The sequence below is a fragment of the Microcaecilia unicolor genome, chromosome 10, assembly GCF_901765095.1.
Source record: "Microcaecilia unicolor chromosome 10, aMicUni1.1, whole genome shotgun sequence".
NCBI lineage: Eukaryota > Metazoa > Chordata > Amphibia > Gymnophiona > Siphonopidae > Microcaecilia > Microcaecilia unicolor.
In genome coordinates, this window is record NC_044040.1 from 185,827,997 (window position 1) to 185,847,362 (window position 19,366).

The window sequence follows — 19,366 nt, forward strand, 5'->3', positions numbered from 1 at the left end:
CCCATGCTAATTCACAACTACTTAATGCATTTTAGCACAAAAAAAAAATCCCTTTTATCTGGCAATAGTTTCATACAAATTGGTGATGTCAATAGCGTGTTTTTCAGAAAACACTTTATAGCCATTTACCAACTCCTAAAAGTTTATTTTTACTCAAAACTTTTTTAAACAAAGCTTATGGCAACCCTTTCAAAGATAAATACATAAGTATTGCCACACTGGGACAAGCCAAAAGGTCCATCAAGCCCAGCATCCTGTTTCCAACAGTGGCCAATCCAGGTCACAAATAACTGGCAAGATCCCAAAAATGTTCAATACATTTTATGATGCTATCCCAGAAATAAGCAGAGCATTTTCCCCAAGTCAATTTAATAATGGTCTATGGACTTTTCCTTTAGGATGCCGTCCAGACCTTTTCTAAACTCCGCTAAGCTAATCGCCTTTACCACATTCTCTGGCAATGAATTCCAGAGTTTAACTACACATTGAGTGAAGCAACATTTTCTCCAATTTGTTTTAAATTTACTACATTGTAGCTTCATCGCATACCCCCTAGTCCTAGTATTTTTGGAAAGAGTAAACAAACGATTCACGTCTACCCGTTCCACTCATTATTTTATAGACCTCTATCATATCTCCCCTCAGCCGTCTTTTTTCCAAACTGAAGAGGCCTAGCCGCTTCAGCCTTTCCTTATAGGGAAGTCGTCCCATCCCCTTGATCATTATTTTTTAAGAATGGCACAGCCTCCATGTCTGCTCTAGGTGCCTGTCTTGAAAGAACTCCCTTCAAAAACTCCACAGAAAGCTGAAATTACTATCCCAGACATTTCATCCACATAGCAAACTCAGCAGCTGCTGACAACTCAAGCAACTAATTTTATTAAATAGGGAACACAGCAGCTTTTTGGGAGAGGCTGTCTTTCCTGAGTAATAAAATATGGACTCTCTACTTGGAGAATTACGTTGTTACTGCTGAAGCCAAATATATCTGTGCTTATGTTTATCATTTTGCTATTGTTACACTAATATAAAAATTGTACGTTTTATGTCAAGCTGCTACGCTGCCTTAGGTGAATCTCTTCATAAAGGTGGTTTAATATATCCTGAAAATTGAAGTGTTAGCCAAACCTGGACTCATACAAAATCAGGCCAAGTGATATAATTGCACTGTATTTTCTTTACGATTTGAGCATCAATTCCAATATTCTGCATCTGCTACTAGATAAAGCAAGTAAACTTAACCATGACTGAAAATAAATTACTCCGATTCATTTAAGGCCTCTTTTACCAGACCGCACTAGTGATTCCCAGCACGGCAATGCTGACAAAGCCCATTCACTTCAAATGGGCTTCGCTAGCGCAGTTTGGTAAAAGAAGCCCATAATGATTCAACTGGGGAAGGCAGTTAGAAACTATACAGAGTCCTTTTTAATACATAAGATTTTATTTCCTTTTGGTCTTATAAGTACAAAATCCCAGTAACAGGCCAAAAAAAAAAAAAAGCCCCCCCACCCCCCCCAAAATTTTTTTTTACAGCTTACTTGTAAAGATTAAGAGAGAATTTCAATCCCATAAAGTACTTATTAAAAAATTGACTAGTCCTATTTAGAACCTGTGGAGAGCAGTGCTATCAGGCCAGATGAAACACCAATAGACAGAATGTAATTTCTGTGGAAATAATGTTAAGAAAAATAACTCCAAACAATGCCATTCTAGGTCAAACCCCTCCCCCCATCCATGTCTTTCTGCAAACTAACTGCTATAGAATACCAGACCAGGACCTGTGTAACACACTGGGGCAAAAATCAGCAAAACCCCACCGTAGTTCATTAATAGACATGTAGGCATATTTTCCAAGCACTTTCACTTACAGAGTTCCATAGTAACTTATAGAACTTTGTAAGTATAAGTGCTTTGAAAATGAGCCCCATCACAAACCACCGAGCATGACCATCTCAAAGATGCCATGAAATCCAGAACGTGGAGGATTTATTCAGTGTTCCTCTCAGTTGCAAAACTTCCAATGTGCTTTGTTTGTTTCCAATACAGATTTAGGGGCAGTTTTATTAAGCCGCAGCAAAAACTGGTCTGCGGCAATGCGAGCACGTCTTTTGGGTGCATGGGGCAAGTTTTTGCCGCGTCCTGGAAAAAGGGCCCAGAAAATGGACGTGTCAAAATAAAAACCAGCGTGCACCCATTTTCGGCCTGAGACCTTTACATCACCCACTGACTTAGTGGTAGGGTCTTACGCTCTACCCGGGTGGTAGGCATGCATGAACCCACTGCCATTTACCGCCAGATAAGCGCCATGCAGTAGAAAATAGAAAATGATTTCTACCGCATGATTTTTGGTGCGCACCAAATTCAGAATTACCAGCCAAGGCACGCAGTAGCCGAGCGGTAATGCCAATTTGGCGTGCGCTGGACACGCTTGGGCCCTTACACGCCTTTGTAAAAAGGGCCCTAACCTGTTAGTGTACATGAAAATGCTTACTACAAGACACATTAAAGCGTTTTACAGTAGGTAAATGTTTAGCGTGTGTTACTTTTTCAGATTTATTTTTTGCAGGGAAGGGTTTAAACAGATAGCATTAGTGCACGCTATCTAGTTAACACTCGCTTAACGCACGAGCTCTTACAGCCTCCTAAATAGAAAGCAATAAGTGCTCCCTCATTAAATTTTTTCAGGTAATGCGTGCTAATGCAAATATTAGGGCACAACAACAAAAAAATAAAACCACATTGAAAATGCCCTATATCCTGGGCATGCTAGAAATGGGCTTAGCATGCAAGTCCCATGTTAGCACACTCTAAAGCTCATTTCCAAGTGTCCTGTAGTAGACATACCCTGTAGTTTCATTCACTGAACTTGATCAAGAAGGTGAGACAATTATCCCAGTTAAATAAATTATGATAAAATACATACACGCCTGGGACATTAATATAAACACAAAAATAAAAACCTAAACATTGCCACTTAGAATAACTGTGTGGCAAGCATGTGTCCATTACAAACTATGAGATGAAATGAGGAGGAGGAAAGGGAATTTGGCTTTGGATGCTTACGGGGTAACTGTGGGAAAAACAGCTTTTTATGCACAGAAATTGCTTTTTCTAAAATTATACAGAGTATATATGCATAAACCGATGCACATATACCCCCTACACACAGAGGCAGAGTTTAGAAAAGGGAGTAGTAATTGGAATTCAGAAGTCCAAGTCGGAATGTCTTAAGCTCCAATAGTATTTTAGAACAGGATCTGCAAACGGAACCTGTTCTAAAATATACTGAGGACTGGATGTTTTACGCACTGGTTACATGCTGCAGGAGCATCCAATTTATAAACATACACATCTAAAATAACGAGATCAGAGGCACATAAAACAGCAACATGACACATGCATGTGCTGGAATACACATTTACCTTGGCCATTTTAGAAGCATGCACATTTTTCCCCCAAAGCTTTCACAGAACCTCTTATCCCTTGCTAGCTTTGCTTTTGGGATGGGGGCAAGGGAATATAAACCACTGTGGGATTAAGGGGGCAACCTCCCCTAACCCATCCAGTGGAGCACCACTCAATACAGGCACTTATGCAACCTAGGACATCCCTGTGAGCAGGTGTAAATCCCAAGGTCAATCTATATGGACATAGGTCCTTGTGAAACAGGAAATACACGTTTACTTTTAGCTCTGCCCTAGGCCCCCCCCCCCCAAAAAAAAAAAAAAAACATGCTAGTATTTGATGTGTATATTCCAGCTTTATAACACTGGCCCTGGACATACATACATTAGGACAGGAACATCTAAATGTGAATAGGGCTTCAAAAATGGCAGCCATAAGGTTAATGTACTCCTAAGTGGCAGCGTTCCCAGGGGCAAGGTTTGTATGCATGTACTTCAAAATGTGTTCATATGCAAGTAAAGTGAACTGGGAAATGTGTGCATGTAGTTCTTAGGGGTAATTTTCTGAGGGAAACTAAACTTTCTAAGGGAAAATGTGTACACAACTTTTGTATATGTATGCTGCTCTTTTGCCAGTTATAGCTTGTATCTCTACAATGCTAGCACTTCAATTTGGCGAGCACAAGCCTTGGGCACATTAATCATTTCTACCCAATTAGGAGGTATAAGAAGAGATTTATATTTACAACCAAATAATTTTCAGTGCAAGCAGGAATTTCCCCAATGAATATGCATGAGATATATTTACATACAATGGAGGCAGTGCATGCAAACAGATTTCATGCATATTCGTTGGGGGAAATCCTGAAACCCCAACTGGGTTGCCCACCCTTGACTTATTCGGTCTGCTTATCTATGCCATCTACTATCCCTTCCTCTCCCTTAGAGATTTCATGTACTTGTCCCAAGCTTTCTTGAATTCAGATAGTTTTCATCTCCACCAGGAGGCCGTTCTAGAAATTCGCAGAAATTTGTCCCCGTGTCATTCTCTAATTATAATGTCCTCGTTTTTGTCTTCCATTCCTTTCCTAATAATACCTAACATTCTATTTGCTCTCTTAGCCACTGCCGCACACTGAGCAGAGGGTTTCAACGTATCAACGATGACACCTAGATCCCTTTCCTGGTCGGTGACTCCTAATGTGGAACCTTGCACCAGGTAACTATAGTTAGGGTTCATCTTCCCACATGCATCACTTTACATTTGCTCATATTAAACGTCATCTGCCACTGGAGGGAATCAGGGATTACTAGAAATGGGGGGAAGGCCGACAGTCGCTCAAAAGAGCATGGTTCGGGATAAGGTATCTTTCAAAGATATCACCATAACAGGGAAGATAGAGTATCCTGATAGTGAGGTTGCAAAAGAGATTGTAGTAGATCGGGTATCTTTAAATAACAATAAAAATCAGACAAAAGATTGCCAATTAATACTGTCAAGTACTAAGCATGATGTACTTAGGAACAACAAACATAGTTTGAAATGTCTATATGCGAATGCCAGGAGCCTAAGAAATAAGATGGGGGAGTTAGAATATATTGCACTAAATGAAAAATTAGATATAATAGGCATCTCTGAGACCTGGTGGAAGGAGGATAACCAGTGGGACACTGTCATACCGGGGTACAAATTATATCGTAGTGATAGGGTGAATCGGATTGGTGGAGGGGTAGCATTGTATATTAACGAGAGCCTTGAATCAAATAGATTGAAAATTCTGCAGGAAGCAAAACACTCCTTGGAATCACTGTGGATTGAAATTCCATGTGCAAAGGGGAAAAGGATAGTGATAGGAGTGTACTACCGTCCGCCTGGCCAGGACGAACAGACGGATGCGGAAATGTTAAAGGAAATCAGGGACGCAAACAAACTGGGCAACACAATAATAATGGGGGATTTCAATTACCCGCATATAGACTGGGGTAATGTAACATCTGTACACGCAAGGGACATAAGATTTCTTGATGAAATCAAGGACAGCTTCATGGAACAGCTAGTTCAGGAGCCGACAAGAGAAGGAAAAATACTAGACTTAGTCCTTAGTGGTGCTCATGATCTAGTGCAGGGGGTAACGATACGAGGGCCGCTTGATAACAGTGATCATAATATGATCGGTTTTGATATTGGCATTGAAGGAAGTGAAACTAGGAAATCAAGTACGCTAGCGCTTAACTATAGAAAAGGTGATTACGACAAAATTAGAAAAATGGTGAAAAAAAGACTGAAAGGAGCAGCTCGCAGAGTAAAAACTTGCATCAGGCGTGGATGCTGTTTAAAAACACCATCCTGGAGGTTCAGGACAAATATATTCCACGTATTAGAAAAAAGGGAAAAAAGACTAAACGTCAGCCGGCGTGGCTAAACAGTAAGATAAAGGAAATCATTAGAGCCAAAAAACAATCCTTCAGAAAGTGGAGAAGAGAACCAACTGAAAGTAACAGGATAGATCATAAGGAATGCCAAGCCAAATGCAAAGCGGAGATAAGGAGGGCAAAAAAGGACTTTGAGAAGAAATTAGCGTTGGAAGCAAAAATACATAGTAAAAACTTTTTAGATACATTAAAAGCAGGAAACCGGCCAAAGAGTCGGTTGGGCCGCTGGACGAAAATGGTGTTAAAGGGGCGATCAAGGAGGACAAAGCCGTAGCGGAGAAATTAAATGAATTCTTTGCTTCGGTCTTCACCGAGGAGGATTTGGGGGGGACACCGGTGCCGGAAAGAATATTTGAAGCGGGGGAGTCGGAGAAACTAAACAAATTCTCTGTAACCTTGGAGGATGTAATGGGTCAGTTCAGCAAGCTGAAGAGTAGTAAATCACCGGGACCTGATGGTATTCATCCCAGAGTATTAATAGAACTAAAAAATGAACTTGCGGAGCTACTGTTAGAAATATGCAATCTGTCCCTAAAATCGAGTGTAATACCGGAAGACTGGAGGGTAGCCAATGTTACTCCGATTTTTAAGAAAGGTTCCAGAGGAGATCCGGGAAATTATAGACCGGTGAGTCTGACGTCGGTGCCGGGCAAGATGGTGGAGGCTATTATTAAGAATAAAATTGCAGAGCATATACAAAACATGGACTGATGAGACAAAGTCAGCACGGATTTAGTGAAGGGAAGTCTTGCCTCACCAATCTAATGCATTTTTTTTGAGGGGGTAAGCAAACATGTGGACAATGGGGAGCCGGTTGATATTGTATATCTGGATTTTCAGAAGGCGTTTGACAAAGTGCCGCACGAAAGACTCCTGAAGAAATTGCAGAGTCATGGAATCGGAGGTAGGGTATTATTATGGATTAAGAACTGGTTGAAAGATAGGAAGCAGAGAGTAGGATTGCGTGGCCAGTATTCTCAGTGGAGGAGGGTAGTTAGTGGGGTCCCGCAGGGGTCTGTGCTGGGTCCGTTGCTTTTTAATGTATTTATAAATGACCTAGAGATGGGAATAACTAGTGAGGTAATTAAATTCGCCGATGACACAAAATTATTCAGGGTCGTCAAGTCGCAGGAGGAATGTGAACGATTACAGGAGGACCTTGCGAGACTGGGAGAATGGGCGTGCAAGTGGCAGATGAAGTTCAATGTTGACAAGTGCAAAGTGATGCATGTGGGTAAGAGGAACCCGAATTATAGCTACGTCTTGCAAGGTTCCGCGTTAGGAGTTACGGATCAAGAAAGGGATCTGGGTGTCGTCGTCGATGATACGCTGAAACCTTCTGCTCAGTGTGCTGCTGCGGCTAGGAAAGCGAATAGAATGTTGGGTGTTATTAAGAAGGGTATGGAGTCCAGGTGTGCGGATGTTATAATGCCGTTGTATCGCTCCATGGTGCGACCGCACCTGGAGTATTGTGTTCAGTACTGGTCTCCGTATCTCAAAAAAGATATAGTAGAATTGGAAAAGGTACAGCGAAGGGCGACGAAAATGATAGTGGGGATGGGACGACTTTCCTATGAAGAGAGGCTGAGAAGGCTAGGGCTTTTCAGCTTGGAGAAGAGACGGCTGAGGGGAGATATGATAGAAGTGTATAAAATAATGAGTGGAATGGATCGGGTGGATGTGAAGCGACTGTTCACGCTATCCAAAAATACTAGGACTAGAGGGCATGAGTTGAAGCTACAGTGTGGTAAATTTAAAACGAATCGGAGAAAATTTTTCTTCACCCAACGTGTAATTAGACTCTGGAATTCATTGCCGGAGAACGTGGTACGGGCGGTTAGCTTGACGGAGTTTAAAAAGGGGTTAGATAGATTCCTAAAGGACAAGTCCATAGACCGCTATTAAATGGACTGGAAAAATTCCTCATTTTTAGGTATAACTTGTCTGGAATGTTTTTACGTTTGGGGAGCGTGCCAGGTGCCCTTGACCTGGATTGGCCACTGTCGGTGACAGGATGCTGGGCTAGATGGACCTTTGGTCTTTCCCAGTATGGCACTACTTATGTACTTATGTACTTATGTACCCCCACCCTTACTCAGTGGTCCCTGACCCCCCCCCCCCCCCAAAAAAAAAATGTGATTAAATACATTACTTACCAGCCTCAGATGTTATAGCCAGGTCCATTAAAGAAGCATGCAGGTCCCTAGAGTAGTGCAGTGGTGGGTGCAATGCACTGTAGACAAGTGGACCCAGGCCCATATCTCCTCCTACCTGGTACACTTGTAGCGGAAACTGTGAGCCCTCCAAAACTCACCAGAAACCCACTGTACCCACATATAGGTGCCCCCTCCAACCATAAGGGCTATTATAGTGGTGTACAGTTGAGGGCAGTGGGTCTTGGGCAGGAGGGGGACTCAGCAGACAAGATAAGGGAGCATCAGTGAGATATGTACCTGGGAGTATTTATTTCCACTGCAGTGCTCCCTAGGGTGCCCCACTGCTCTCCTGGGATGTCTGGGGGGCCAGTCGACTAAAAATGATGGCCCTGCCTACATCCCAATGACTTGATTTTCTAGGGTTTTTTTTTCTCTTGGACTTTTTTTTTTTTTAATGGTTTAAAAAAAAAAACCCGTACAAAGCACAAAATCTTGTTTAAAATGGTCTTTTAAAAAAAAAGATAGAGGTTTTCCTTTTTTCAAAAATGACCTTCTTGCCTATTTGGATTTTGGGCGTTTTGTGCAAAACGTCCAAAGTCGGACTCAAGTATACAAAAAGGGGCATTTTCAATATGACGTCTCAACTACCTACTGCCACTACTTCATTCGTCTCATATAAGGTATTCCCAAAGTTAAAAACTCTTTGAAGGATACACAGTGGGATTGAAGTTCTTCAGCAGGAAGAATGAAGCAATGATAACCAAGACCAGAAATAGTGCGTTGTTGTAGAAGATGGAAAACGTTGTGGCTTCATAGTCGGCGACTTCATTTTTCTTCCACAGAATTCTGCGTATAAATATTTAAATTTAATTTATTACATTTCACACTTGCAAACTGCTTACTCTCTGTGTTCATTCTTAAAATTTTGCTGAATATGCATAATTTAGAAGTGTTAAATTCCCTGAAACATGGGTTTGAAGACATAAGAAAATTGCAAAATAAATGGTCTCTGTTTTATGTATTTAAAATATTTATAACCCACTCTATCCTATAATTCTAGGCAGCATCAAAACACAAGACTAACAAATGTAAAATCTCCTGCAAATTAAACTTGAAAGCTGCAGCATGCGCCACCAGACAAGGCACCTATTAATCAAAGGCCTGCACAAATAAATGGGCTTTCAGGTGCTTCAAACTGTAATAAAGGATATATCTCATGCAATTTTAACAGAAGTGTATTCCATAATTGCACACTTTCAACCTGCACCTCAACAGAACGATAAATGAACAAAAGTAGCGTTAAGTGGGGCTGTCCCAATGGCCTAGTAATGGTACTGGCAAGGCACCAAACAGCAGAAGAAGACTCAAACTGACGATGGGATAAATAAACTAAATTTAAAATGGAATTCTTTTGTAGCAATGGTAAAAACAACTCTCAAGTGACTTGACACCGTGCCTTAGGAGTCTACAATAAAAACAAACCTAAATATACAAAAAAAAAGTGAGATATAAAACATATAGATAAGATCCAAGATGGCCGCTAAGCACTTGTGACTAGCTGCACGCTCAGATTCCTTCTACCAACATGCCTAAACGGAGAGGGAAATGTACTGCCCGAACTACCCCATTACCTCCCTCGATTCCTGGACCGATGGACCGGTTCTTGAGCCTGCAGGGGACTGCGGTACAGGTCGGGAGTGGACCCTTGATGGGCGCTGCTATTTTGGAGGAGTCGACGGCGTCCCTCGGGCTGGATACAACTTTGAGCCCCGACCATAGAGCTCCGCCCCCGCAACCGCCGATCACAAGCTCACCGCTCCAAGGAGAGCAGGGGCCGACGCAAGAACGCGCTACGACCCCGTTTGCTCTGGGGAATCGATTTCATCTTGATGAGAGCGGACGAGCTGGATCGACTGAAGTAACAGGGGAAAGAGACGATGGAAGAGAGCTAGAGGAGGAGCAGGAGGACATATTCCCAGCAGAGTTAACCAACAAACCAACAGAGGTAACTTTGGACTCCCTTTGGGAGTTAATGTCCCAGCTGGGGAAAGTATTTATTTCCCAAACAACTAAAGGGGCTCAGAAATTAAAATCTTTAGAGCAAAAAGTGGAAGAAGTTGATAATTCTCAGCAAGCTTTGGTAACTCGCATGGATAAAGTAGAACTAGAGTCAAAAAAGACTGAAAATCTTCAAATGACTATGGTTAAAGATATTTCTAATTTAAGATTGAAAGTTGAAACATATGAGAATCATATGAGAAACCTCAACTTGCGATTTGTAAATTTCCCAAGAGTTCAAATGATTCAACCATATGATATGCTGAAAAGATATTTGCGGGAAAACTTGGGAATCCCGCAGGATAATATTCCACCTTTTACTAAAGTTTATTATCTACCCAATAAACAAGTTATTCAGCAAAACCAACAGGAACAGAGACTTGAAAATTTGTCACAATTTCTAGAGACATCAGACACTGAATCAGCCACAGCGGCCACTTTGGTGGCAACTGTGGCTTTACCACATGATAAACAGTGGTTGTTCTCAATGTTTTTTAAGCATAGGGAAACCCTGTTTTTGGGTTTAAAAATTTCCTTGTTCCCTGATCTCTCTAGAGAAACCCAACGTAAGCGAAAACAGTTCCTTATTATGAGACCAGCAATTCAACAGTTGGGAGGTGTTTTCTTTCTGAGATATCCATGCAAATGTATTGTTAGGATTGACTCTGCTAAGTATGTCTTTTTAGATCCTTCTCAGCTATCGGCCTTCATTGCGTCTAAAAGAATATCTAGTAGCTTTAAAGAAAGTTAGCATTCTCTTCACAAGTACTTGATTTCCTATTTTGTATTTCCTGAATCTCCTCATAAATTAGGATCTTGGATCTCCCTTATTGTTAGGACTTGAGTATTGTATCAGAAAATATTTACCTTTTGAATAATGATTCTGATTTGTTTTTTTTTTTCTGTGATATAATACTATCCTTCAAGTTGTATCTTGAATAATTGTTTGTAAAACTTATAAATAAATAAATAAATAAATAAAAACATATAGATAAAGTGCCTTTAAAACATATACAAAAATTGTCTTGAAAGGTATATTTGAAAAGCACATATAAAAAAAACATTTTAAACGTATAATACTACAAAAATAAATAAATAATGAACAATAATTACTTAACCAGTGGATATCATTAAATGTAAGAATATAAATTGCTATAAAAAGTTATAACTATTAGCATAAACATACTGCTATGCAAAGGACGTGGGTTGGATCTTCCACTTCCTGAGCCAGAGATGTGAAAGTCCTGAGAAGAAAACTCAGTCATCGTGGAACAGTGAAGGAATTAAAAAATGCATGGAATAAGTAGAAGAATGGAAATAAAACACAGTTGTTGAGGTATTATGCTGGACAACAGTAACTGGGAACTAAGGCCAGCACCGGACAGACTTCTAGGGTCTGTGTGTCGCAAATGACAAGACAGATGAAGATCAAATGTGCATATTACGTATCAATTTATCATATGCTACAAGTGAGGGTGCTATGCATATCAAGGGGGAGAAGAAAACATCTTAATGTTAAGGTTTGCAAGTTAAATACCTACTGTTAGCAACACTTTTGGTTATAAAAGATTGTCCCAAGATTACATCATATTTAACTACCCAAGTTGCCAACCAGTATTTAAGCATGAATGACTATAACCTGCACAGAGTGGTAGGTGCAGCTTCACCTTTGTTGGGCAGACTGGATAGACCATGCAGGTCTTTATCTGCCATAATTTACTCTGTAACTGGATTCAGGGACCATGACTGCATGGCTCAAGAGCGAGCCCTAGCGAATGGCTCCTTATTTCAATGGGATGGGATATAAAATAGTGTTAAGGGGTATTTCTTTCTTGCCTTTTTGTTTGATTGTAGGATGATCTGTCTCCACATGAAGAGCAGAACATAGAGATTATACATATCAAATATCTTCCACCAAGTTTACACAGGCCTCAGCTGGCATTATAATATTAAAACACAATAAAAGGTTACCTTTCATCTTTCTCTTTTCGAGACATCTTCCTGTTGTCTGCTTCAGAAAGTTTGCGAGTAACTTCTTTGGAAACTGCATCTTCCCTCTTCTGGGCTACCCTGTGTTTAAAGTTAAAAGATCAAATGTATAATGTTAAGCAAAAACAAACAAACAAACAAAAAAAAACATAGTTTCATTTCACATTAGACTGGAATTAAATCACTTTTATATTTTCGTTTTAGAATTATTTTCCATTAGGGATGTACACATAGAAAAAGAAGTGCCTTAAGACAGTTGTTATAAATAGAAAACTATAACAATATAAGAAACATACAGCACTGCACAGTTGTGAAAGAGCTTATAATCTGAGTACCTGAGGCATTAGGAGAGAAAATGATCTGCTCAAGGTCGCAAGACTGCCAGCAGCAGAAACAGATTTGAATCTCAGCTTCCCTGGTTTTCAGCCTCCTGTTCTAATCACTAGGCTACTTCCTCCTGCCTAGTATTTCAATTTATGAATAGTAATTAAACTCCTGTTCATGTTAACTGATAAAGGAATAGCATAATTAAAGAACAAAGCATCTATCAAAGAGCTTTGAATTTCAAATACCAGGAAAAGCAGCCATTTATATTACTAGTTTTACCTTTATGGTATTTTATGAAGCAAAGATAGAAAACTAACATCACTATTTCAGACTAGAGATGAGCAGTGTTAAATCACAAATGTGACTTGACTTGCTGACCATCAAAAACATGAATTTTTAATTTCACCATAAATGAACTGCATTCTATGTTGTTATGACGTAAATTATAGACTATCATTCAAATATCCACCTCCTATGTGGTTTCCACCTTTTAAGCAATCATTTCAAGTGAAAGCATAGCCTGATCAATGTCTTCCCTACATTGTGCATGAAACAGCCTAAGGGCATCAAGAATTACCAACATTATCTCTGGTAATAGAAGGTAAAAGAAAATCACTTTCTACACCTCTTGACAACCATTCTCAACTCAAACATTATGGGAGTGATTCTATGCAGTGGGTGCTAACTTTACGCACATATATGTGTAGAAGCGAATATTTACAGAAAAGCGCTTAGGTTAATTTCTGGCATATCTTACATGGAGCATATTTGGCACAGAGGCAAAATCTGGGAGCAGCATAGGTGGAGCTCACTTGCATATGTAACTTACAGAATACACTGGAGAGCTGGTGTACATGCTCATGCCTAAATGCCAAGATAGCGTATAGAATAAGGGGTCCTTTTACAAAGCTGCAATAAAACATGGCCTTAGCGCGCCCGTATGTGGGTTTTCCCCCATGGGCTAAGACCATGTTTTACTGCAGCCAGAAAAGTCAATTTTCCATTATTCCTATTAATGGCCACCAGCTAATCTTGCCATTGGCACGCAGCCATTTCAAAAAGTTAGCACGTGAACACTTAACCGATACCTATTTTTGTAGGCGGTAAGGGCTCACGTGCTAATCCTGCATCAGTTGGTGCACGGTAATGCAGTTGTGCTGATTAGCGCAGAAATGTCCACTCTCTGTCCCTTCCATGGGAAACAAAAAAAAAATTTTTTCGTGTGCGCTGATTTGACATTTACCACAGGAAGCCTGAGTGCATCCTATGGTCAGCCATTTTAAGCTGCCGTAAGTGTGCGCTGGCACTTACTGCAGCTTAGTAAAAGGACCGTTAAAAAAAGTTATCCCCCGGATTCTATATAGTGCGACCTAAGCGGCGCATGCAAATCCAGTCATAGTCTGGATTTGCATGCGCAACTTAATTACTTAACAAGCCAATCAGTGCCAATAATTGCCACTAAAGCAATTGACACTAATTGGCATTAATTAGAATTTACATGCAGAACAGTCTAAACGTAGTCTGTAACGTGAGGTGCATAAATTCTAAGACACACAGCTGAAAGGGGGCATGGCCATGGCATTTCTGAAATCTATGCATGTTATAGAATACACTATGTGCGTAATTTAGGCGCTGGCATTTATGACACGCGTAGCTGCCCGCAACTATATTTAGTCACATGGACGGGAACTCGGCGTATTCTATATACCATGCAGAAATTTAGGCTCATTCTATAAAGTATGCCTAGATTTAGATGTACTTTATAGAATACGCCAAGGCTTATTCCGTTTTGGCACTGATTTTTTAGGTGTGAAATATAGAATCTAGTCCTATATGCATAAGTTATTTATTAGGATTTATCGACTGCCTTTTTGATGAATTCACTCAGCAAGAATAAGTCACACAAACACTAGCCAATTACAGCAGTACAAATATTCAAATAATGCAAAGTGAGGCATAGTATACTGCTTACTATGTTAACACAATACATAGAGACATTTTAAACGGACAGTGTACAGTATAAGCAAAGATGGAACATACAGAGACGTAAGAGAGTAAGATGAGTTCAAAAAAAGACTAATTTAAAGAAAGTTGCACGAGGTCACATGGAGGAGCATAATCGAACGGAGCCGGCCATGTATATGGCCGGCCATCTTCGGGGCCGGCTGTGCAAAGGGGTGGTGCCAACCGTATTATCGAAAAAGATGGCCAGCCATCTTTTCTTTCGATAATACGGTTGGGGCCGGCTAAACCTCAACATTTAGATCAAATGTTGAGATCGCCGGGTTTAAGTGGAAAAGAAAATCCAAGTACTCGTCAGGGAGGGCTTTTTCAGTAGTACCAGTGGGATTTGAACCGGCCACCTCTGGATTACAAGACGGGTGCTCTAACCACTTGGTCACAGCTCCACTTACTTGGATGTCCCTCCCTTTTGATTATGCCCCTTCGGGTCTCTCTCAGCCAATAACAGACAGGGGTCTCTCTCAGCCAATCACAGACAGCTAAATGCGCTGTGATTGGCTGAGAGAGACCTGAAGGGACATAATCAAAAGAGAGGACCATCCAAGTAAGTGGAGCTGTGGCCAAGTGGTTAGAGCACCGGTCTTGTAATACAGAGGTGGCCGTTTCAAATCCCACTGGTACTACTGAAAAAGCTGAGCAAAAATAGTTTTGATTTAGGACGTCCCTGACAAGCACTTTTTGGGTGGGAGGGGGTTAGTGACCACTGGGGGAGTAAGGGAAGGTCATCCCCGATTCCCTCCGGTGGTCATCTGGTCAGTTGGGGCCCCTTTTTAAAGCTTGGTCGTGGAAAAAAAAAGGGACCAAGTAAAACCGGCGAAATGCTCGTCAAGGCCGGCTTTCTTTTTTCCATTATCGGGCGAAAGCCGGCCATCTCGTGAGCACGCTCCCGTCCTGCCTTCACTACCCTACCGACACGCCCCCTTGAAATTTCACCAGCTCCACGACGGAAAACAGTTGAAGCCGGCCAAAATCGGCTTTCGATTATACCGATTTGGCTGGTTTCAGGAGATCGCCGGTCATCTTCCGATTTGTGTCGGGAGATCGCTGGAGATCTCTTTTCGAAAATGAGCTGGATGGGTGATTAAATATGATCTCAGCTAGGGTAGGAGTGCATAAACATGTCCCTGCTGTAGCATGTGCAGCCCTTGCCACTCCTTGTGTTTGACAGCAAGGGAGCCTAACAAGTTAGTTACTTCTGCCATTAAAGGCCTGGTTAAAGAGCCAAGATTTCACCTGCTTCCTGTGCATATCTCATTTTAAACATGAGTACTTACACCAGCTCTATGGCGGGCGTGACAACATATTTCATAGCTATAATAGTACAACACAACTCTTCCGTTGTACAATTCCCCAATGTGGCAGTGCCACATGAACTCTTATCTTACCACAACACCACTTTGTATTTGTTCACACCGGAGTCTGCAAACGCCTCTCCGGTACTATGTAAGCCACACTGAGCCTACAAATAGGTGGGAAAATGTGGGATACAAATGTAATACATAACTCAATCACCAAATGAGGAGTGAAGTAATCTAACTAACCACAAATCACTAAATCTGTGTTCAGTACTTTTCTTATTAGGCAAAAACTATCTATATATATTAGGAAGGAAAAAGCCTCAGACATATACAGGTAAGTATTTTTCAAAAAACTTGCATTCTATCACTGGCTTAAAAAGACTTTCCTTATTTTTATATCAAAATACTTAAAAAAAAAAAAAAATCTTACAGCATTCGTCTCTCATTACTACTTTCTACGACATACTGCTACTTCAAGGACTACAGAGGTCTTCAAAGTGCTCAGTAAGGCTGAGATGAGTGGAGTAGCACAAGTCAAGGAAGGTTTGCTATCCTCTGAAGCAATAATTTGGCACTGCTATGGGTATAGCTATGGGCTTTGTCGCATTTGCTGCGTGGGAGGAATCACTACTGCGGCTTTCTAAAAGGAGCCCTTAATTCCTCAAAGACAACGTAAAGCTAAAAATGCATTTACAAAGTCCAGTGCACAATCCCCTAGATTCTATAAATGGTGACTAACGTTGTGCATACAAATTTGGCAGTGCAGCCAGATTGGCTTGTTAAACAATGGCCACGCCTAGATTTAGTCACACGTCCAGGCGCAGGTAATAGAATAGCGGGGTTTTTTTGTGTGCCAATTTATTCGGCACCATATACAGAATTTAGTTCAATATGCTTAATTACTAGAGATCCACATCTAGATAGTTTCAATCATATCAGTGAAAAATATACTTACTTGTGCTTGAGAACAAACTTGACATTCTTATAAGCAAAGGCTACAAGATATGTGCTGACAAGGGTCATTACGCTGTAAAGAACTGCAGACTGGACAAGGTCCATGTGCCATATCCTCCAATATAGCCCTGTGAAAATAAAAATATTCTGATTTAACATAACATACTAAATGATGGCAGATAAAGACCTAAACAGTCCATCCAACGTGACCACAGCACACTATCAATTCATGAATAAACACTATTTGATTCAGATTTTTTTTTTTTTTTTGCCATTTTCAGGACACAGAGCACAGAAGTTTGCCCAGCACTGTCTACACTGGCCTTAGGTGCAGATGATCAGAAGCCCCGCGCTGTTCCAAACAGCGCTCTAAAATAATGTCCCCATGATCAGAGCTAATAACATGCAAATTTAGGCATGCTATTAGCTCTGATCATAGGGAAACTGCGGGAGGATTATGCCTGAGCCTCCCACACTAGTTTGACAAGTCTGGGCTGTCAAAAGCCCAGACCTGTCAAAATGCAGGAGATGGAGGTCCTTGGGACCCCTGGATCTCCGCCATCCTTTTGGCCTTGGTGGCCTACTGCTACCCCAAGCCCCCCCTCAACAGCAACACAGGGGTTGGAGGTCTGGCAGACGCCCCCCTCCCCCCCGACACAAGGGCACAGGGGGCTGGATATCCACCGATCTCCAGCCCCCCCTAATATCCCCCAAAAAAGCCCTGGTGGTTCAGTGGGTGGCAAACCCAACCCCCCTCACCCGGTGGTCCAGTGACCCCCCTCTCCCCCTATACCTCCACGATGGCAGCACTCCCTTATACTGGGCAGGGCACCACCATTTTGAAGGCGGCGCTGGAAGAGGAGGAAGTGTGCTACTCCCTCCTCCATTGCAGAGGTATTGGGGGGGGGGGGGAGAAGGGGCTGCTATACCACGGGGGGTATAGCAGCCCCTTGGTTGGTGGCCTACTGGGCCACCAGAGCTTTTTGGAGGGATCTGAGGGGGGTTGGGGAGCTCCCCGTGTCCTTGTGTCAGGGTTGGGGGTCAGGGCTTCTGCGGTGGGGAGCTCTTGGTTTTGGGTCATCTGTTGGGGGAGATGTGGGGGCTGCTAGCATGCTGGGCCAGGGCTCCCCATTCCTCTGTAAAACCTAACAGCAGCTCAGAGTTGGTGTAGAGTTTACAGCGGTAGAAGTGTTCTAGTTTGGTGCGCTGAACACAGACTGGGAAGGGATACTAATATCCCTGTTTAGCATGCATTTGCATGCTATTAGCATTCAGAGCGAGCAAGCTCATTGTTACATGTGCTAGTCATTTCCAATCTTGGGATGCAGGCAAACGAAGGGCGCTAGTCTGGCACTAATGGCCTCCAGTGCCTTGACACTAAAGTACCACTCAACTCATCAATAGGCATGCAACCATTTAAGTTTTGTTTTTACACAACCCTCATTCTAATTAGGGATCCTCTGTGTTGATCCCACACCTTTTTGAATTCTTTCACTGTTTTTGTGTTTCCACCACCTCCGTGCGGAAGGCATTCCAGGGCATCGACCTCTTATATACTGCCTGCAAGCCCCAAAGCTATCGGAACACGGAGCAGTTTACATTCAGTAGGTATTTTCTGTCCCTGGAGGGCAATGGAGGGTTAAGTGACTTGTCCAAGATCAAAAGGAGCTGCAGGGGAATTTGAAACCGGGCTTCCCTAGTTGTCAGTCCGCCCCTCAATTAGGCTACTCTTCTTCTCCAAAAGTCCTTAAAACGTGTTCGACAAAAACAGAATACATTAACTACAAAAACTCATCAATTTCCAAAAGCATCTTATTTACAAGCTCATACAGAAACCAATATTTAGACCTATATATATATACTGACGCGTGTGACACATGGGAAATGTGTACCTTTAACGCATGAATTAAGTAAAAGATCCACTAAAAGCTGTACGAGCAGAAGTAGCATAAGAGAAGCGATGCTGCAAACGGAAGCCATTGAAGTCATTTTTCTAAAACAATTTACACTCAGAACTTGCCACGTCGCCACCTCTCCTTAGCAGTTCTTACAGGGGCTTTGCTTTTCCACGTCACTTAAAAACTACTCCAGACCGGAAACCGACTCAAGCCCTGAGCCCAGCAGACGCAGAACTCGGTACCGGAACGCTCGTGCCCTGGGGTCCCGGTCTGAGGAGCTAAAGCCACATCAGCAAGGCCAAGGCCCCCACGCAGGTGCAGATACACTTACAGATGGGGATGGCAGACACGATGAAGGCGTTCCCGAAGAACAGAGCCGACGACTTGGCAGACAAGTTCCTGCTGAAGTCCTGAAGCAGCAGATCCTCCTCGGACTGTTGCTTGTTGCCGCCTTTCGGAGCCATAACGGGACCCGATACCGCTTCACCGACCCAGAGAAAGACACGCCGGCAAGGAAGGAGGAGGGAGGAGGGGCTCCCTGCCGGAGTCTGCGCAGTACGTTCCTGCCCAAAGCAATACGCGGCCGGCTGAGCACGCATGCGCAGTACGTGCTTATTGCTTTTGAGGCAGGAGTGCGTGCGAAAGCCCAACCTCCTAGCTAAAGACCTGTCAGCATTCCCGCCGGAAAGGGAGGGACGAGCCCGCGCCTGTCAGTCAAGAAGTCATTTCCTGTGGAGGTAGATAAGCTATTTTGTGTCAGGAAGGAGCTTTGAACATGACTGTCTGTGAGGGTTATTCATTGGAGCTGCGGTGGTTGGTAGAAG

The 19,366-nt window shown here is 42.2% G+C and overlaps 1 protein-coding gene across 1 annotated transcript; it reads right to left on the minus strand.

Annotated features, from left to right (window-relative positions):
• Positions 1 to 1,523: 1,523 nt before the first annotated feature.
• Positions 1,524 to 19,088, minus strand: SSR3 (signal sequence receptor subunit 3). Its single transcript, XM_030215949.1, has 5 exons — positions 18,874 to 19,088; positions 16,646 to 16,772; positions 12,026 to 12,124; positions 8,711 to 8,842; positions 1,524 to 1,668 (listed from the first exon to the last, which is right to left on the minus strand). Exons 1-5 carry the CDS (start codon positions 19,004 to 19,006, stop codon positions 1,602 to 1,604), a joined length of 558 nt encoding a protein of 185 aa, XP_030071809.1. The 5' UTR covers positions 19,007 to 19,088; the 3' UTR covers positions 1,524 to 1,601.
• Between the last annotated feature and the right edge of the window lie 278 nt (positions 19,089 to 19,366).